The following is a 20,591-nucleotide window of genomic DNA, read 5'->3' on the forward strand; positions in this document are numbered from 1 at the left end:
CCAAAGGTTCGCCACCACTGCAATAGATGATACTCCTGACATCCAGGAGGGGCCAAGGCTGAATGGTGGAGCGTCTGCTCTTCATTCAGATGGTCGCAGGTTCAATCCACGGCATCTCCAACTTTAGGATCTTGAGTAATACGAAAGACAGGAGCCACGTGGCGTAGTGGTTAAGTGCTTGCACTGCCACTCACACGGTTAGGAGTTCGAGCCCCCAGTGGGTCAGATATCCAGGCAGCTGGCGCATGGTCAACTCAGCCATCCATTCATTCCTTGGTCGGTAAATGAGTACCTAGCTAGCACATAGGTAGGGGGTAAAGAATAGCTGGGGAAAGCAATGGCAAACTACCCCACAAAAACGGCTTGCCTATGAAATCACTGCTTGCAGTGGTACCCTTGGGTCGGACATGACTGAAGGGGAAGCTTTACCTTTTAATATGAAAGATGCTGGAGAGCTACTTCCTGTCAGAGCGGGCAGTTCTTTGATTAAGAACATAAGAAAGAGCCTGCTGGATCAGATCAGAGTCCATCTAGTCCAGCACTCTGCTACTCGCAGTGGCCCACCAGGTGCCTTTGGGAGCTCACAGGGAGGAGGTGAAAGCAACGGCCTGAAGAACATAAGAAAGAGCCTACTGGATCAGACCAGAGTCCATCTAGTCCAGCACTCTGCTACTCGCAGTGGCCCACCAGGTGCCTTTGGGAGCTCACCTGCAGGGTGTGAAAGCAATGGCCTTAAGAACATAAGAAAGAGCCTGCTGGATCAGACCAGAGTCCATCTAGTCCAGCTCTCTGCTACTCGCAGTGGCCCACCAGGTGCCTTTGGGAGCTCACATGCAGGAGGTGAAAGCAATGGCCTTAAGAATATAAGAAAGAGCCTGCTGGATCAGACCAGAGTCCATCTAGTCCATCCCTCTGCTACTCACAGTGGTTCACCTTTGGGAGCTCACAGGCAGGAGGTGAAAGCAACGGCCTTCTGCTGCTGCTGCTCCCGAGCACCTAATCTGCTAAGGCCTTTGCAATCTCAGATCAAGGGGGATCAAGATTGGGAGCCATAGATCGGCTTCATCAATCTGTCCAAGCCCCTTTTAAAGCTATAGATAGGCTACTGGCCTAAGTCAGTATTTGGCAACTTCCTGTGTTTGTGTGAGTGCATCCAGCCTCACGTTATCATCTCTGAATGGCAGCAGAGATGTGACCCGGCTCCTTTTAACTGGAAATAGAGAGTGAGACCTTTTGTATGCATGCCATGTGCTTGGCCACTGAGCTATGGCTCTTCCTGTAAAGCGCGTGAACCCAAATGGCTACGGAGTCAAATCGTTCATCCACAGAGCCCAGTGTTGCCTGCCCTGGGGGCAGCACATTTGTTACAGTCTTGGACAAAGTAGTCCAAAGTAGTACCTATTATCTGGTTTTCTTTTAACTGGAGTTGCCAAGGATGGAACCTGGCACCATTTGTACACAAAGCGCGGCCATTATGCATGGAGTGTATTCCAAATTCTCCCTAGGGACTCAGGGCGGCTTTAAAGGTAATATTAAAGGTAATATCAATATTGCTTCGATTGGTATTGTGGAGGCGGCTTTCGTGGCTTTTGCATTTGAAAGGAAAAGCCGGCCGTTGATTTCCAAGATGTGGGGGGAGGTCTCACGGTTCCCCTGCTCTTGCAAACTGTGGAGCATCAGAGTGCTCTGGCAATGTAACTTTAATGGCATCAGTTCAAGAATCTCTGCCCCGCAGGAACCATACACTCGATGAGGGGCAGAGGGCCAGTGTGTAATCAACCCATGTTTTGGCTACAGCCTTTCTCTGATCATTGAACCGACCAACACTGCGTGAAAACTTGCGTTCCGTTTGCTTTGCAAGTTGATTCAGGAGGGAAGAAAACCCTTGTTTGTGTCCTTGACATGAAGTGCCCACCTGTAGAATTCCTTCTGCAATAACTGGAAATGAAATGAAATGCAGCTCACGATACCTGTGATTTCCCTCCCTTCCACCAGATGGCAGTGTAGCTCTAACACTGATTTTTTTCCCCCTTGAAAAGAGCAAATGCAGGTGTTGAGATATTGAGAATCTAGGTAAGTTCTGTGGTTTGGTGTTTTTTTTTAAAATGTGAATAGTGAACTTTTTGGGGTGGGGGGAGCATAAAGCTCTTCTGACTTGCTGGACTTTCCCCCTTTTCATGCTTTTTCATAGTTCCAGTTGGCTTTTGCACCCTTTTAAGGGCCGTTTCATTTTCTGCTGTGTGATTCTAGCCAGTCAGGGATCACATAATATGAACATAAGAACATAAGGAAGAGCCTGCTGGATCAGACCAGAGTCCATCCAGTCCAGCACTCTGCTACTCACAGTGGCCCACCAGGCGCCTTTGGGAGCTCACATGCAGGATGTGAAAGCAATGGCCTTCTGGCCATGAAGTTATTACAGTCCCACCTAGTCAATCATAGTTGGCCGTGTGATGATCCTGCAGGGGGCATTCTCATTGCTTTCTCCCTGAGTGGGGTCAGAATGGAAGCCCTTTGACCAAACAGATCGTGATGATCCTTGACTGGGCTCGCTGTTTGGATGGCCTTACTAGTCACCGGCATTTCCCAACAGCACTGTTGCCCTGATCTAGAGTCCAACCTACTAGTGCAGGTGGACAGCAACTGCATCCTCTCCATTGTGTTCCCGTCCCGTTTTCATTCAACAGTTTGCACCCCTTTGCAGCTGCAACTGAAAATGTTGTTTCCTGCACCATCTATGGAGGGTGGGTTAAAAACAAATAGAAAAGATGTTCATTGAGCCCGGTTCCAAATGATGGGCGGCACGCTTCTCGATATAGTTTACAGCAGTGTTTCCCAACCTTTTTGAGGCCAGGGTACCCCTGACCTCACTCTTCATATCTCACGGTACCCCTGCCGCCACCCTCCACCTTCTCCTCCCATTGCCCCTGCTTGTCACACCCCCCAGCTTCCCCTCCCAGGGTGAAGGGAAGCACTGGGGGTGGGGGTGGCTGCTGACCTTGTGGCAGGCCCTGCCCCATGGGCCAGCTCCATGTCCTTGCTGGTGCCGGTGGGAGACACCACCAAAATGAGGGGGGGGGGCGGTAGTGTTGCCGCGGTACCTCTGAAACATGCTCACGGCACCCCAGGGTACCACGAAACCCTGGTTGAGAATGGCTGGTTTACAGTAAAAGATTCGTCATGTTCAGTTTTCTGTGCAGTCCCACACTGTGATGCTGCACGAGGATTCCGGTCTGATGAAAAGGGGGGAATGCATAGGCCTGTGTTAGAATCGAGGGCTGTACGATACGGGTTTAACTCATTCGCAGATATCTTAACAGGCAAGGTAGTTCTAATACAGACGAACAAGACGGCGGCCATGTTCCATCTAAGGCAACAAGGACGAACAGGGTCCAGAAATGCTGGATTTGGGAGTGGGCCATCCCACATAAAGTACAATGGCAGACGATACACGTAGCAGGAAAAGAGAATACCCAAGCAGATCAGTTGAGAAAAGAAGTGGGGCAAACCACAAATGGGAGTAAATACAGCGCATTTTGCAGGAGACCTCAATGAACATCAGTTACATTGTCTTCCTTAGATTTTACCCTTTTCCTGAAAGAAAATATCAATGGGTTCGAATACTCCCAAGATAATTTTGAGTGCAGATCCCTAAGCTGAGGAATGAATCAGAAACACAACAGCTTGTAGGCAAAATTATGACAAGAAGCCACACTCGGTCCAGGGAATGACAAAAGAGCTGCCCGTTGCCCTGTGGAACAGCCTGCCACTAAACAAGAAGTGAAATAGGTTTCAGAGAGTAGTCGTGTTGGTCTAAAATAGAACAGCCGGATTCGAATCCAGTCTCACTTTAGATAATCAACAAGAGTTTCAGGGTAGGAGCTTTCAAGGATCAAAACTCCCTGAACATTTGACTCTCGAAAGAGTCCTGCCCCAAAGCTCTTGTTTACCTCTAAGGGAGCTGCTGGACTCGGAATTGATAGATCAAGTCCCAAACACATATGCTGCAGACGAATCTCGAAGCTTTGTGGAAGATACCAAATTTCAAGCATGGGGTGTAAAATTCTGTTGGGCTCAGAGGTTTAGAAACCGCTCCAGGACTAGGTGACGGCCTAATATTGTTGCCGGACCTTTGGTTTCACCGGGGTTTCAGAATTCTTCCAAGGAGGTCAGCCTGGCCTTGACACGTTGCAAGAGTGAAGAGGCGGCATTCCAAGGGAGCTATGCTGCTTCAGAGGGTAAGTGGAGAGGATCACATTTTTAATGTCTTCCATGCAAAAACTCCCTGCAACTTAAAAACAAACAAACTAGCTTGTCAGGATGAGAAGTCTCTTGCCTAGGGAAGCATGCTGGGGTAGGGTTTCTAGATCCAGGTTGGGAAATGCCAGATTTGGAGACAAAGCCTGAAGAGGACCAGGACATCAGTGGGGTCAAATGCCATAGAGTTCACCCTCTAAAGCACAGGTGTCAAACTCGCAGCCCTCCAGATGCTATGGACTACAGTTCCCATTATCCCCTGCCAGCATCATGCTAGCAGGGAATGATGGGAACTGTAGTCCTCAGGGGAGGGCGGTATATAAAACTAACAACAACAAACAACAACAACAACAACAACAACAACAACAACAACAACAATAATAATAATAATAATAATAATAATAATAATAATAATAATAATAATAGTCCAAAACATCTGGAGGGCCGCGTGTTTGACACCTATGCTCTAAAGCATCTATTATTTTCTCCAGGGAATTAATCTGTTTTTGTCCAGAGATCAGTTGTAATTCCAGATCTCCAGGTTGGCCCCCCCATGCGATAACTTCCCACCTGCCAAGCATCAATGTTTTCAGAAACACTGAACAATGCAAACCCTCCCTTCCAGTGAGAATTTGGTTGGTCCTTTTGACCCACTCCACACCTCCTGCAACCTTATTACTGCCAGACCTCTGGTTCAAGTGACTGATTTTCTCGGGACAGAGCTGCCAAGGTATTACGTTGCAGAGCGCTAACAGAGGCGGCTCAAACGGTGGGTGCGTGAGCACCTCCAGGACCCCCCATCCCAGCTCTTGATTTTCCTGACATCGGTTGGTTTCCCATGCATCCTCTTCATCCTTTCTCCTTCCCTTTTACCTTTCTCTCATCCATCAAACTACACTTGCTCCTGGGCCCTTCCCCGTCCTGTCTTCGTCTCCCGGAGAGAAAGCCAGGTGGAGAACTGGCAAGCTTTTCTTTCAGAAAAACAACCCCGGTTCGTTGGCAGTGGCGGAGAGCGACCTCCGGAGTGTGACCAACTTTGCTTTTTGCCTGGGGTGAGTCAGAATCGAGGTTCTCTTTCTTTTTATCTCTCCATGTTTAACTTCGGGGTGTGTTTTGTTTTTCCCTGTTTAACTTTGGGGTATTTTTTGTTTTCCCTTAAAAAAAACTTTACATTTTCCAGGTTTCTATAACAAAATAACTGTCTTCTGATCAAGGGAAATTGAGAACCGTGACCTGTGCTTATTAAGTATGTGCCTTAAAAAAAATTGCTGATAATAATCGCTCCTTAAAATAATCTATTTTCGATCACCCTTTTTGAGGCCAGATTCATTTCCTGATTCATCTAGATCTTCATTCACTGATTCATCTAGATCTAGATTCATTTACAATAAGGAGACGGTGTGCATCAAATTCTTGTTTGATAATTGATTGTTTTAGCTACATCTGTAAACATTAATATATACAGGAGATATGGAAAATCCTTTTTTTGGGGATACACCTGTAGTTACATAACTTCCAACAACACGGGGTTTATTGTTTAGCATGGTTCATTTTTGGTTAAAGCCTCTGAAAAATAACACTCGTTTGTTTTTTGGTTCTGCTGAAAGGGAACCCGGTTCACCGTCTCCCGTTTTAGTTTTGACTTCGGGCAACAATTAATCAAAAGGGCTTCACAACATAAAGAGAGTTGAAATCATCTCAAGCGGTAACCCAGTCATTCGTTCTGTATCCTGTTCCTTTTGCAGGAGCAGTAAACTTAAAAAAAAAATGCTTGGGGCCCCCCCCCCCCCCCGCCCCATATCATGTAAGAAATGAAATGAATATTTCAAGTTTGCATTTCAGACGTGACCAAAATGCAGTTGTTCACCCAGATTGTTCGAATGTGAAAAGTAATATCTGTCTTCTCTTTGTCACTGACCCTGAGAACTTGCCATTATAACTGTGTATAGGCATTGAAGTGATGAACTAGCTTTGCACAGTAGCTCAAAGAATAGGCCCCCAGTTCAGGATGGCCTGAATTCAAATCTCAGCTCTGTCACAAACTCCCAAGGTGACCAAGAGACCTCTGCCTCTCAGCCCCTCCCTGCTTCTACCATATTGGAGATTAATATCAGCTTACTGTATAGGGTTGTTGCATTATCTAGTTCCGTGGTGGCGAACCTTTGGCACTCCAGATGTTATGGACTGCAATTCCCATTAGCCCCTGCCAGCATGGCCAATTGGCCATGCTGGCAGGGGCTAATGGGAATTGCAGTCCATAACATCTGGAGTGCCAAAGGTTCGCCACCACTGATTTCTAGTTATTTCATCTGTACTCTAGGTTTCCTCCCACTGACTCAGGATCGCTGTCCCATCTTCCTCATATCTTTTTTTCTGATGGAAATGCGAGTAATAATTATTAGACCAAATTTCTATTAAGAAGGGAACCGGTGTGTTGTAGCAGTTAAGAGTGTTTAACCAACATCTGGAAGAACCAGGTTCGAATCCCCCCTCTTGTGTTGGAAGCTTGCTGGATGACTTTGGACCTCACCCTCTCAATCTAGCCGACCTCACAAGATTGTTGTGAGGAGAAAATAGAGGAGGACGATGTTAGCTGCTTTGGGTCCCTGTTGGGAGAAAGGCAGGGTTTAAATTAATTAAATAAAATTAAATAATAGCAATCAAACTGGGCCAGGGGTCGATAGTGAGGCCTGGCTGCCACCTAAAGATTGGAAGGAAGAATATTTCTAAGAGATGGATTTGGGGGATGACTTTCTCAGCTGTCACTCTTAAACCGTAGAGCTCCTTCCCGTAGAATGTGTGGTAAGAAAGAGGAGGAGGAGTTTGGATTCATACTCACCTTTCTCTCCTGTAAGGAGACTCAAAGTGACTTGCAAGCTCCTTTCCCTTCCTCTCCCCACAACAGACACCTTGTGAGGCAGGTGGGGCTGAGAGAGTCCTGAATGAACTGTGACTAGCCCAGGGTCATCCAGCAGGAATGTAGGAGTGCAGAAACACATCTGGTTCACCAGATAAGCCTCCACTACTCAGGTGGAAGAGTGGGGGATCCAACCCAATTCTCCAGATTAGAATCTACCTGCTCTTAACTACTCCACCACGCTGGCTCTGTAGAGCTACCTTCTCTGGAGGCCTTCCGTCATAATTAGAAGCCATTTCTATTCTAAAAGACGTTTGAATGAATACCGTTTCTTGTCGTCCTGAATTTTTAATGTCGTTCTATCAGCACTGCTTTTTTTGTTGTTGTTTTGTATTTATTGGTTTATTCCTTGCTTTTCTCTCCGCTGCAGGCTTATAACATAATTCTCCCTGCCCCTGTTCATCCTCATAACTACCTAGTGAGGTAGGTTAGGTTGAGAGAAAGTTCCAATGCATAGGTAGGATTCGAAGCTGGGTCCTTTTGCCTCAGGGCACAGATAGGTGGCATCTGAATGAATCAACTTCCTCACTAAAAATGAATGGAAATGGGAAGCATTTGAGAGGGGAAGTTGATCTTTCCTTTCTCCCTCTCAAAATTGCTCTCTTCATAATATCCAAAACCCATCGCAACCTTGGTAATCAGATATAACGATTTTAAAGGAAAACAAGCTGTGATCTACTGACAAATAAAATAACGCAATCGGGAATGGCTGATTTCTCAAAACTGTGCCACGGTAATCACAAACCTCACTGTAAAATTAATAGGGCCAACGGTGGAAATCAACACAAGCCCGTTCATTGTTTGGGAAACTGGATCCCTTTGAATGACATAAATGTACTGTAGAAATCCCCAAGGAATCTCTGAAAGAGGAGCCCGGTTTGTTTCTCAGAGGGTTGAAGACAGACGGGTCTAATCAACCAAGCTGGTTCCCAAGATCAGATGTTCATCGCGGTCAATCACGCTATTGTTTATACCATAGACTCCGAGATTCTTTATGGCATCAGTTGTGGGACTATACGTAACGTTTGTGGGGGGAATTATGGTCAACACGGGTTCTGGACGTGTAAATATGCGGTGTTGCCACATTCCGCCGAGGCGTTGATTGGACTGATCTATCGACAAACTTTTTAGTAACCGGAGACACTCCTCCCAAAAGAGAACGACAATTATTTCTAGCTTCAGTCCCAGGCAAAAATGTCCATCCATAGAAAAAGTAATAAATCAAGCTCTGTAATTAACATAGGGGTTTGTGTTTTCTTGCTTTAAAAAAAATTAGTTGTGTTTAAAGTAGCTTAAAGTTTAGTCTGTAATTTGCCGAAAGGCCCAGGTTCCGTTGGACATAATAGTTGTCTCTTGTGATCTTTTAGTCTTTACTTAACTGTCCTGGGGATGTAGATCGTATCTGAGAAATCAAGATCTATTCCTATATGTTTGATCTGATAACGTGTTTCCTTGGACCAACTAGAAAGGTGAGTATCTTCCAACATGTATGTTGTTAAGATGGGGGTGGTTGCTTGGAAATGTATTTTTGACCAATATGTGATCAAAGCTGTCCGAGTTCTTGTTTCAGCACAAGTTGTCAGATAGCTGACACAATTTGGTAAGCCAACTGATTGATATAGAAATTGGGCTTGCATTTGATCCAGATTGGAATTGCATGAAATAGTTGGGGCAGTACTTCAGAATGCGCTGCCTCTGGGATCAGTTGGTTACCTTGAAGAAAGTAGAAATGTGAACTAGCCGAAGATTATTATTATTTATTTATTTATTTTATTTAATATACCGCCCCATCCCCGAAGGGCTCTGGGCGGTGTACATTGAGCTAGGTTGATCGAACATATTTCAAGATCAGACGCTAAAAAACTCTGTTGCACCGAACAGAGCAAATTTTTTGATTTAAAATTTCCAAAGCTCCCCTCCCCCTTTCTAATCCAACTGTTTTTACTTCAGTAAACCAGAGGAGAAATGCCCCCAGGCCTAGGGATATTTGTTTTGCTGATGATTGCTAATCGTGCAAAGACTGAAAATCACCAGAACATAAGTCAGGGTAAGATGATTTTGTGTTCTAAGTTGAGAAATATTGTGTGTGTGTGTGTGTACTAAAACCCTTGGGATGGAAATATCTATGTTTAGGAGTAATCTCAAAAAGGATATTGAGGAGATAGAAAAAGTGCAGAGAAGGGCAACAAGGATGATTGAGGGACTGGAGCACCTTCCCTATGAGGAGAGACTGCAGCGTTTGGGACTCTTTAGTTTGGAGAGGAGACGGCTGAGGGGGGATATGATTGAAGTCTATAAAATTATGCATAGGGTAGAAAATGTTGACAGAGAGAAATTTTTCCCTCTTTCTCACAATACTAGAACCAGGGGGCATCCATTGAAAATGCTGGGAGGGGGAAGAATTAGGACTAATAAAAGGAAACACTTCTTCACGCAACGTGTGATTGGTGTTTGGAATATGCTGCCACAGGAGGTGGTGATGGCCACTAACCTGGATAGCTTTCAAAGGGGCTTGGACAGATTTATGGAGGAGAAGTCGATCTATGGCTATCAATCTTGATCCTCTTTGATCTGAGATGCAGAAGGCCATTGCTTTCACATCCTGCCTGTAAGCTCCCAAAGGCACCTGGTGGGCCACTGCGAGTAGCAGAGAGCTGGACTAGATGGACTCTGGTCTGATCCAGCTGGCTTGTTCGTATATTCTTATGTTAAGAGCTATTGGATGCTTTTCTAAATTATATTTCTGGGTATGGCAGGAGATAGGGTTGCCAACTCCAGCCTCAGAATCCCTGGAGACTTGGCGGTGATGCTTTCTGATGGGGGAATTTGGGGAGGGATTTCACCTAGAATTTTGGGTACATCATAGTGTTTGCCTTCTGAAGCTGCCATTTTCTCTGTGAGGGACATAAGATGTACCTGTAATATTTGTTTTATTCACAAATATATAAGAAAGCGAGTGCAAATGGAGGCCTGCATGAAGTCACTCCTGGAGCTATATTCTCTGTTCCCAATAATAATACAGAAAATTTTCAGCCTCCCAATATTCTCCTTCCTTTTGCATATTTGTAAGTTGTCTTTTGTTCACTTCTTTTTCCCAGATCTGCCTCCACAACTGCAAAAGACTGTGGTTAGTGTTTGTACTCCTCTTTGATTATTTTTCAACCAGATTTCGTTGTCTCTCTATTTTTATTATCGCGTTGATTTGTCTGTTTTGCCCGTAGGAAGACATCGTTGCCGGAAAGTATCTCAATGGTAATTGAACAATGTTTTTGGGTTTTTTAAAAAATTCTCCTTAAGTGGTACAAAAATTAACTTTTGCGTATGTCTTCATTCATTTAGCTTTCCTGGACGTACTTCATTTCCAAAGGTAAACACATCATTAAGGTTCTACAGACTGGAATTAGAGATTAATAAACAGAGTGGAACCCTGTGGCTAAGAACAGCAACGGGGTCAGACTATATGGCCTTCCTTTCCCTTTCCTCTTCCCCTTTCTGGATGTTCAAATGTTTTGAGTTATAGGAATTATAGGCTCATTCCGCACACGCAGAATAATGCACTTTCAAACTGCTTTCAGTGCTCTTTGAAGCTGTGCGGAATAGCAAAATCCACTTGCAAACAGTTGTGAAAGTGGTTTGAAAATGCATTATTTTGCGTGTGCGGAAGGGGCCATAGTTACATTTTAAATAGTGTTTTATTCCCCCTTTATCAGTGTTCAATGGCACCGAGAGATGGATGAAGAGATTCATTTATGAATTCTGTTGTTTGATTGTTTTCATCTAATTGATTGTTGCAAGCCACCCTGGGCCCATATGCGGAAGGGCAGCCTATAAATTAAGTAAACAGTAAAATAAATCCCAAGGACAGAGATATGAGAAAAGCCTCTTGATCCATTGTATTGTATACAAATTTTATTTTCCATGTGAATAAACTAAAAGACTGTTTTCCTCCCCCCCCCTTCCCCCATTTTCTTCCACAGCATTAATATCTGGACTACCGATATGCTTAACAAAATCATGGCCTATTTCCACGCTCAGAATATTGTAATTACTTACAGCAGCTTACAGGTGTGTCTGCATACAATAACAGTTAGCATTTGTATAGCGCTTTTGCAGACTTTCAGATCACTTCACATAGGGCAGTGGTTCTCAACCTGTGGGTCGGGACCCCTTTGGGGGTCGAACGACCCTTTCACAGGGGTCGCCTAAGACTCTCTGCATCAGTGTTCTCCATCTGTAAAATGGATCAATGTTTGGGTTGGGGGTCACCACAACATGAGGAACTGTATTAAAGGGTCGCGGCATTAGGAAGGTTGAGAACCACTGACAGAGGGTATATGGTAAACATTACAACAACCCTGAAAGGTGGGTCAGGATTTTTATCCCTGTACAGCAGCAGAGAGCGGAAGCTGGAAATAAGAGTCAGCATCTTTCCTCTGCTGTGAGTTTGTGAAAGAGTCAACACCCAAATCCTGATTTGTAGCTCAGCCACTTTGCTGCATCAGCTCAATAGCAGCATGTTTAAAAAAAACATCAAAAGACACATTTATATAATATATTTTGTTTTATGTAGTTGTCCGAAGATTTATACCCTGCCTTTCAGCGCAATCAGGGCCACCAAACAGTTAAAAAAAACTGGCTGGCATGTGTTGTTTGGGGTTGTTGCAATTCATACGTACTGAACCATGAATAGTGCACTTTTAATCTACTTTCATTCCACTTTGCAGCTGGATTTTACTGGGTGAAATGGCAACATCCACTAGCGCACAGGTGTCAGACTCGTGGCCCTCCAGATGTTATGGACTACAGTTCCCATCATCCCCTGCCAGCATATTGCTGGCAGGGGATGATGGGAACTGTAGTCCTTAACATCTGGAGGGCCGCGAGTTTGACACCTATGCGCTAGCAAATGATCGCTAAAGTGCATTGAAAGTGGATCGACGGTCATTGTCCCCTTTTGCACAAACGTTTTAAAACGTTTTCAGGCAGGAAATGAAATGATTCCTCCATGGAGTTCTGCAGTCGTACTTTGGTTCCCAAAACAGTTTATTTGCTGCTTCAAGACATATTAATGGAATGTCCTTTTAAAACTGTCCTTTAAAACCTTTTAAAACTGTCCAGTTGCCTGTGAGGTCTTTCCATGCCCCTGTGCCATCCCCAGACTTCCTCCTTGGTACAATTTTCTAAGCTTGCCTGTTTTTCTGGGGGGTTTTTTGGGTGGTGGTGGTGGTGGTTAAATCTTTGAAGTGTCCATTATACGAGCAACAGAGAATCGCAGAATCCTCGAAGCTCTGAAACATCGGTTCAACAAATAATTCCAGCCTCTCTCTTGTCTTTTCAGGTGTCCATAAGGAATTATTTGGAGAGTCTCTTGTACCGCCCCAAAGCGCTGCTATCGGAGTTCCGCCAGATGGATCGTCAGCATTTTCAAACAGCGATGAAATATCTCTTTGAAAGCGAGCAGGTCTATTTGGTGAGTCTAGGTCCCCCAAGTGAGTGAAAACTTCCTTGGATAATTAGAAGACTTTGCCCTGACTCCTTTGTACCTTACTCTCTTCCATCTGTTTGAAAGTGAAAATACATTTTGGCATAAATGCTCTTGTATTAAAATACCTTGTTCAATAATGGTTTTGACAAAGGCAGTGCATACAAATAAATGATAATTCTCATATCGGTTCAGGACTATATTCTAATGTGGAAACCTACAGCTTTCTGAACCGCTGCAGCTCAACTGACTGAACTATCATCTTTCTGCAGAACAGAGCATATAAAAACTACATGCAGGCCCAACAAGACTGGGGACCTTGACTGTAATTAGGTGGTTATTCACCAGAGGTGGTTATTCACCAGAGCAAGAACAAACACATTCCCTCTTACCTTTTCCCCGGAGAGATTCACGGCATGCTCAAAGGAAAAGCGTACATGTCCATATTGCTCAACCTCTGAGGAATCATTGGAGCATGTTCTATTAGTCTGCCCAAAATTCATAGATCTCAGACCTAGTTTGTTTTTTTCAACACCAACTTACTTATGCCCTCCATATTCCAAATTGAACCGCCTCTTGAACAATGAGGATCCCAGGCAGCTGAAAATGGTGGCCAAGTTCCTGCTCGATATTGTGAAATAAGTCTCCGGCTCTCCTTTTATTCACTTATTTTCTTGAAGTTTGTAATGTATGAACTATGAGCAGTTGTTTTACTCCGTTAAACTCTGGATCATACTACTGCACAGTTTTATCTGTATTTTCTCTTGATGCCTAATAAAGGTTTTTGAATTGAATTGAATTATACCACAATGGTTCTTTTCACACCAGCTTTGCTTCGGAGGTTCTGTTGTGTAGGGATGAGCCCCGCTAACCCAGCAGAGCCTCAGAAAGAGCGCAGGAATGCCTGTGCCATCTGTGCCCTTCTAGGTGCACACGCTCACCTGTCCCCAGGCCCCCGTGAGTCATAGGTCATGAGATGCCTGACTCACCGTCACAAGACATCCCAGACAAAGGGACAAAGGGACGCATACCCCCAGGTATGGATTAGGCCCAGCCCCAGACAGGAGCGTTTCACTCTCTGCGTAAAACCCCATGAGTCATGTGCTGTACAGTATTCTCCCGCTCTCCCGCCTCCGTCCCGCCTCTTGTGAAACCCTAATAAAAGGTGCCAGGAGTTGGAGCCACAGCAGAGTTGCCAGATCCACGGATCACGCTTCCTGCCACTGGTTCTCTCCACCGGATGATATCGCTGCGTCTCGCCTCTTCCTTGCGACCCTCGCAGCCGACTTCACTGTTGTGCAGAACAGGGGGGAAATAGTCTCTAAAAGGGGCTCGTGGCTTTACGCCGAACACAAACATCTTCCTTGAATTTCAAAATGAATGCACTGTATTTCTGCATGTGTTGGTTCCGATCATTCATAAATAATTTTCAAAAGTCTCGTGAAATGCACTCTCTGTTTACAGGAACTGGGAAATATCGTCCTCGATCTAGCTGGGATAAGAGAGAAGATTTTCTGGAGTCCTGGAGGAAACAGGACTTTGTTCCTTATTACTTTGGAGAGGTGCTTCCTGACCTTGAACTCTGTGGAATGCGTGGATATACTGAGCCAGCTCTTGCAGGCCTCTTCCATGACTTACCTTCAGCTCCGAACCATAGCGAAACTTCCTCAGGATCTTCAAGGAGACGCGTTTCGGAACCTGTAAGCCCACCTCTTTTGCTCTAGATAAGCGAATGGGACTTTGCAAGCCATTTTGGCTGCCCTGCCTCTTTCCCTGTGTTTGTTTTCTAAGGCCCTGGAGAATTCCGATGAAACTAGGGCTAACGAAAGAAAGGCACGGGGCGTAATGCAGCCATCAATTGCCGCCGTTGTCTTTTTAGGTCAATGGTATTCAAGGATCTCTACGACAGAATGACAGCCAATGCCCGACGAGCTCTTTATGAATGGATGACACAGATCTTGCAAAAATCTTATAACGCCAGCGGTAGGTTCAGTGGAAGTGAACAATGGGCTGCTGTCAAGCAGGGGGGGGTGTCACTCTCTGGCCGGGGGTTTCCTGGGAATAAGGGTTGTGTCAGACATCAATTTGACACAAGGGGTGGACTGACCCCTCCCGGCTGAACGCCCCAGGCAAAAATAGGGCAAGGGAATGAGTCTTGAGTTTAGTATTCAGCAGGCAGATTCATTCATTCATTCATTCATTCATTCATTCATTCATTCATTCATTCATTCATTCATTCATTCATTCATTCATTCATTCATTCATTTATTATTGAATTTATACACCGCCCTCCCGCAGAGGGCTCAGGGCGGTTTACAACAAATAAAAGCACACATCATACAATAGTGATGGTGTACATTAAAATACAGCGTCCAATCATAAAATATATCAACAGCTTCTGCAGGTTATCGAAGCAGAAAGGAATTATTTTGACCTCCCAATACCTTGGGTAGCTAGATGGTTTCACATTTCTTGTTTGGTGATGAGGGTTTTATTTTGTGTGGCTCCCCAGAATCAGAGAATTCTACCTCGTGGGTCAGTGCGGAAAACCTGTGGATTTTGGGAAGGTACATGGTTCACCTCCCGCTAGAAGAAATCAGGAATATTAACTCTAATGAAGTAAGTTTTTTTAAAAGTGGTTTAGTGGTTAAGACCGGTGGTCTCTAATCTGGAGAACGGAGTTTGATTCCCCGCTCCTCCACATGAGCAGCGGACTCTAATCCGGTGAACTGGATTTGTTTCCCTGCTCCCACCCATGAAGCCCGCTGGGTCAATTATGGGCCAGTCATGTTTTTTTTTTAACTCTCTCATCCCCGCCTACCTCACAAGGTGTCTGTTGTGGAGAGAGGAAGGGACAGGAGCTTGTAAGCCCCTTTGAGTCTCCTTACAGGAGAGAAAGGCAGGATATAAATCCAAACTCTTCTTCTTCTAAGCTGCTCTGGTTTCCCATTGGGCAGAAAGATGGAATTTAAATGTAGTCAATAAATCAATAAACCCACCCTCCCAGAAGTTTAATCCAGTCCAGAGGAAAATAGAAGTATTCAGTCCTCATCAGAAGGCTGGTAGAAATGTACAGAATTATGAAATTATTCATGACAAAACAGACTTTGTGGTGACCGTGGAATCGTCCCCGTGGTACTTTGTGTGGCAAAAGGCGCTACATCAGAATGAACAATATTTCATTTTTAGTAATAGCGCTGGATGTGAACATGTTCATCAGTTACTGACTTTCGTTAACATCCCTCCCCTCTTGTCTATACTAGATGAGGCTGTTCATCAGTTACGACAACGCGACCAAGCAACTAGATACCGTGTATGACATCACACCGAGCCTCGCGCAAGCCTTCTTGGAAAGAATCAACGCCTCAGGATTTGACATGAGAAACATGTCGACTCTCCATAGGCAAGAAGCAGTTTATTATTATTATTATTATTATTATTATTATTATTATTATTATTATTATTATTATTATTATTATTATTATTATTATTATTATTATTATTATTATTAATTCATTTATTCATTTGGCTCCCGGTTGAGTTCCGGATCTTTCATAAGGTATGGGTACTTACCTTTAAGGCCTTACGCGGCCTGGGACCTTCGTACCTTCAGGACCGTCTCACTCCATATGTCCCTTTACGGCCTCTGCGTTCGGCAGAGGCCAACTTGCTGGTGGTCCCCAGCCCCTCGATGATGCAGCTGGCCTCTACCCAGGCCAGGGCTTTTACAGCCCTGGCCCCTGCCTGAGTGGAACACTTTACCACCGCTATATCCGGGCCCTCGCGGGATCTTGGAGAGAGGATTCCTTGGAGCCTGCAAGACCCGTATTGTTCCACCGGCTGGCGTTTGGAGGGCGGCAGCTGATGTGCGCCTTATCCTTTCCCCCCCCTTTTTACATTCTGGGCCCTTAATTTATGGGGCGGCCTCAGCTCTCTGGGTTTGTTTCTTCCAGGGTGGAGTTTATTATATATTGTATGAAGTTTTATGCTGGGCCACGCTGTAAATTTGTTTCATTCGCTGTTTTAACTGGGTTTTAATGTGATTGTTTGGTTTTATGATGTTCACCGCCCAGAGCCCTTTGGGGGAGGGGCGGTATATAAAATTGATTATAAATAAATAAATAAATAAATAAATAAATAAATAAATAAATTCATTCATTCATTCATTCATTCATTCATTCATTTATTTATTGGGTTTATAGACCGCCCTCCCCCGAAGGGCTCAGGGCGGTGAACAACATGTAATAGAGCACAATATCAAGTTAAAATCCAGTAAATATAAATTAGTACGGCTCTAATAAAAATAAACCCTACCCCATTAAAATATAGCATTATTAAAATTAGCATTAACACAAGATGGCACCTGCTATCAATTCCCCAAAAAACCCCACGAGGGGAAGGGGGGGTAGGATCCACTTGATGTTGTAAGATAAAAGGAGAGGGAGGGGGCCCCTATCAACGGCTAGGCTCCCCAAAGGCCCGGTGGAACAGCTCTGTCTTGTAGGCCCTGCGGAACTCAACAAGCCCGCAGGGCCCGGACAGCTGGTGGGAGAGCGTTCCACCAGGCAGGGGCCAGAGCTGTAAAGGCTCTGGCCCGGGTGGAGGCCAGCCGTATCACTGAGGGGCCAGGGATCACCAGTAAAGTTAGCCTCTCTTGGGAGGCTGCAAGACAGACCGATTAGGGACATATGGGGTAAGAAAGATTCCACTTGAAATGCGTGGGTCCCAGGCAGCGCAAGCTACTAAAGGGATTAGCTACCAGCACCTTGAAAATGATTCGGTATTCAATTGGTAGCCAGTGATCGGGTTTTGGAGTGATTTTTTGCGGGCTGGGTGTTGGGGAAAGGAGGATCTAGATAGGGGCCCTGAGGAAAAGTCCAGCACGGTGCCCCAGAGTCACTTCCACCCCTCCCCACAGCCTTGGGCGAGGGGGGCAGGAGCCACCGCTGTTGTGGGAAGATGGCTGCCAGAGCCCAGAACGAGGCAAGCTCAAGCAGCACAAACTTCCCAAGTGCATAGATTCCACGCTCCACAAACCAGGAATGAGGCCTACTCCCTCCCTTGTGCACTGATTTCTGTGCATGTAATATCTGTCCCTGGTATCTTGGTATTGCTGCTGCTCTACTGAAGATAATTTGCTATGTGTTGGCCGGCCTGTCAACAACATACATTTTATTTATTTATTTATTTATTATTTCAATTTATAGACCGCCCAATCCCCAAAGGGGCTCTGGGCGGTGCACAACATAATCTATGTACAATATATAACAAGGGTCGCAACAGTGACCATATATACCCGTGGTGGCAAACCTTTGGCACTCCAGATGTTATGGACTACAATTCCCATCAGCCCCTTCCAGCATGGCCAATTGGCCATGCTGGAAGAACTGATATGTAGTCCACTAGTGGAGAATATAAGAACCGCCACCACTGATATCTACTAAAATTCGATTAAAACCATTAAAACCATGTAAACAGCCGGTCAAAACAATACCAATGAAATGGCGTCCCATAATCCAATTCCTTTAAAAACCACGCCAAAGAAGGGAGCAACCAAACTCCTCCCTAAAAATAGCAATAAAATATGCAAAAAACAGATTATAAAATAGGGAGCAAGAGAACCAGGGAGCAAAGCAAGGAAGGGTGGGGGGTGGGGGGGGCGCACCTCAGCGACTGGACGCTCCAAAGGCCCGGCGGAACAACTCAGTCTTACAGGCCCTGCGGAATTCACCAAGGTCCCGCAGGGCCCGGACAGCTGGAGGAAGAGTGTTCCACCCGGCCGGGGCCAGGGCTGTAAAGGTCCTGGCCCGTGTGGAGGCCAGCCGCATCATTGAGGGGCCAGGAACCACCAGCAAATTGACCTCTGCTGAATGCAGAGGCCGAGTAGGGACAAATGGGGTAATGCGGTGTTGCCGGTGCTTTGGAACATTCTTTCTCTGGAGGTCCGGCAGGCACCGATTCTGCAAGAGTTTAGCCACCTGGCCAAGACCACTCTCTGTACCCGGGGATATGGGTGATCCCCCGCCCAGGTTGTGCCCCCCACCCCACCATACTTCCATTGAGAGCCAGCATGGTGTAGTGCAGTGGTGGTGAACCTTTGGCACTCCAGATGTTATGGACTACAATTCCCATCAGCCCCTGCCAGCCCCTGCCAATAGGCCATGCTGGCAGGGGCTGATGCTGGAGAGTAGATCAACTGGAGTGCCAAAGGTTCCCTGCAGAGGATGTAATCGGTTAAGAGCAGGTGGATTCTAATCTGGAGAACCGGGTTTGATTCCCCACTCCTCCGCCTGAGTCGCAGAGGCTTATCTGGTGAATCGGATGTGTTTCCGCACTCCTATATCCCTTCTGGGTGACCTAGGGCTAGTCACAGTTCTCTCCGAACTCTCTCAGCCCCACCTCCCTCCCTTTAAGGTGTCTGTTGTGCGGAGAGGTGGGGAAAGGAGCTTGTAAGCCACCTTGAGTCTCCTTACAGGAGAGAAAGGAGGGGTATAAATCCAAACTCTTCTTCTTTTTACTTGGTGCCTGCAGTACTAACACTTGTAGTATTGCAGTACCAACACTTTATTGGTGCAGACCAATTTTTGGAGTGTGTTGGGGGTGCATTATGGGAGAGGGTTGATTATTTATTTTGGGAGTGTAGGGTGCAGAATGGAGACAGTTTTTAAAGCAGATTTTATGACGGTTTTTACATTATTTTATGTTTTTCCATAACTGTTCCCCGCCCAGGGATTTCGGGGACGGGCTTGAAACGAGTTCACAGCTAAACAGATAAAACAAAGATTAAATAATAACGGAAGACTAATAATGAATAAAATAAATAAGAAGCTGCTGATTAATTCTCTCATGCAGGTTGGGTTTGCTCGTTTGTTTTTACGATGACCTAGAGCAGATGGATGCTGTCGTGGCCCGGGTTCTACTTCATCAGATGATTAAATGTAGCCAGCTACGAGGCTTCCAAGCAGGAATCCACAAGGTGAGGGTAGAGTTCGGTTCTTTTTGGCCCATCCACGGGGCTTTTGATCTCGCTGGACGATGAAGGAAGATTCTATTTCTGTTTGAACCCATCTAGAAAGCGTGCAGTGATTACACTGGGCACAAATGTCTTTGTCGGAACGATGGCTTCCAGTCCGAGAAACGGTGGAAACCCGAGCTCAAATAACATGCCTCTGTTTGCCATCTTCAGTGCGTTTTTGTGATTTCAGCTCAAATCTCGACTTCTCGATATCGCCACACAAAACCAGACCTTGAACAACACCCTCGGGTCGCTCTCGGATGCCGTTGTGGGGCTGACTGCCAGCCAACTGGACTCTCTCTCGCCCGAGGCTGTGCACAACGCGATTTCAACGTTAAACCAGGTCTCTGGATGGGCCAGGAGCCAACTGGTGATTTTAGCCAGCAAATACCTGGCATATGAAAAGGTACATATGAAGGATTTTGTCATAAGGAGAGGTAAACCAGGCTACAGTGTTGACTCTTTGGAGCAAATTTCTCCAAATAACGACTTTACGAACAGCAACCTTAAGTTTGCAACATGCAGTGGTTGATTTTGAATGATGGCAAAATTCCCCCCTCAGATTAAAGCAAGATAATAAGTTAATGTTTTGCTTTCCCGCTGTCTGTACACTGAATGTAAATGTCTGCATTGGCTGGAATGTGCACTGAATACAAAAGGTTTCTCCCTTTTAATCTGCATGAAAAATGTTCTGGTCTATCCATTAAAGATCTGAGAGACTCCCAGTGATGGGAGAAAGCACTGTGGAAGGTTTGGTGGTAGAAAGTACCAAGAGGTTGCAACCCATTTACTGCGACCCTGTAAAGTTTTCAAGGCAAGAGACTTCAGAGGTGGTTTGCCATTATTCAAAGGTGGTTTGCCATCACCTGTCTTTGCATAGGGACCCTGATGGGGATTTGCATGTGCTTTGCTCTTCCCGC

The 20,591-nt window shown here is 45.4% G+C and overlaps 1 protein-coding gene across 1 annotated transcript in view; it reads left to right on the forward strand.

Moving 5' to 3' along the window:
- The first annotated feature begins 5,151 nt into the window (after nucleotides 1–5,151).
- The window catches only part of OTOA (otoancorin), a 45,490-nt gene continuing 30,050 nt past the window's right edge, over nucleotides 5,152–20,591 (forward strand). The window contains exons 1-14 of the mRNA XM_048492377.1: nucleotides 5,152–5,309; nucleotides 8,542–8,643; nucleotides 9,125–9,221; nucleotides 10,273–10,301; nucleotides 10,396–10,426; nucleotides 10,514–10,541; nucleotides 11,152–11,239; nucleotides 12,513–12,644; nucleotides 14,121–14,356; nucleotides 14,536–14,639; nucleotides 15,169–15,275; nucleotides 15,920–16,059; nucleotides 19,509–19,632; nucleotides 19,862–20,077. Of these exons, the coding sequence (XP_048348334.1) occupies nucleotides 9,140–9,221; nucleotides 10,273–10,301; nucleotides 10,396–10,426; nucleotides 10,514–10,541; nucleotides 11,152–11,239; nucleotides 12,513–12,644; nucleotides 14,121–14,356; nucleotides 14,536–14,639; nucleotides 15,169–15,275; nucleotides 15,920–16,059; nucleotides 19,509–19,632; nucleotides 19,862–20,077 (1,317 nt within the window). The 5' untranslated portion in view covers nucleotides 5,152–5,309; nucleotides 8,542–8,643; nucleotides 9,125–9,139. The remainder of the gene's footprint in view (nucleotides 5,310–8,541; nucleotides 8,644–9,124; nucleotides 9,222–10,272; nucleotides 10,302–10,395; nucleotides 10,427–10,513; nucleotides 10,542–11,151; nucleotides 11,240–12,512; nucleotides 12,645–14,120; nucleotides 14,357–14,535; nucleotides 14,640–15,168; nucleotides 15,276–15,919; nucleotides 16,060–19,508; nucleotides 19,633–19,861; nucleotides 20,078–20,591) is intronic.

Source organism: Sphaerodactylus townsendi, linkage group LG04, assembly GCF_021028975.2.
Source record: "Sphaerodactylus townsendi isolate TG3544 linkage group LG04, MPM_Stown_v2.3, whole genome shotgun sequence".
Taxonomy (NCBI): domain Eukaryota; kingdom Metazoa; phylum Chordata; class Lepidosauria; order Squamata; family Sphaerodactylidae; genus Sphaerodactylus; species Sphaerodactylus townsendi.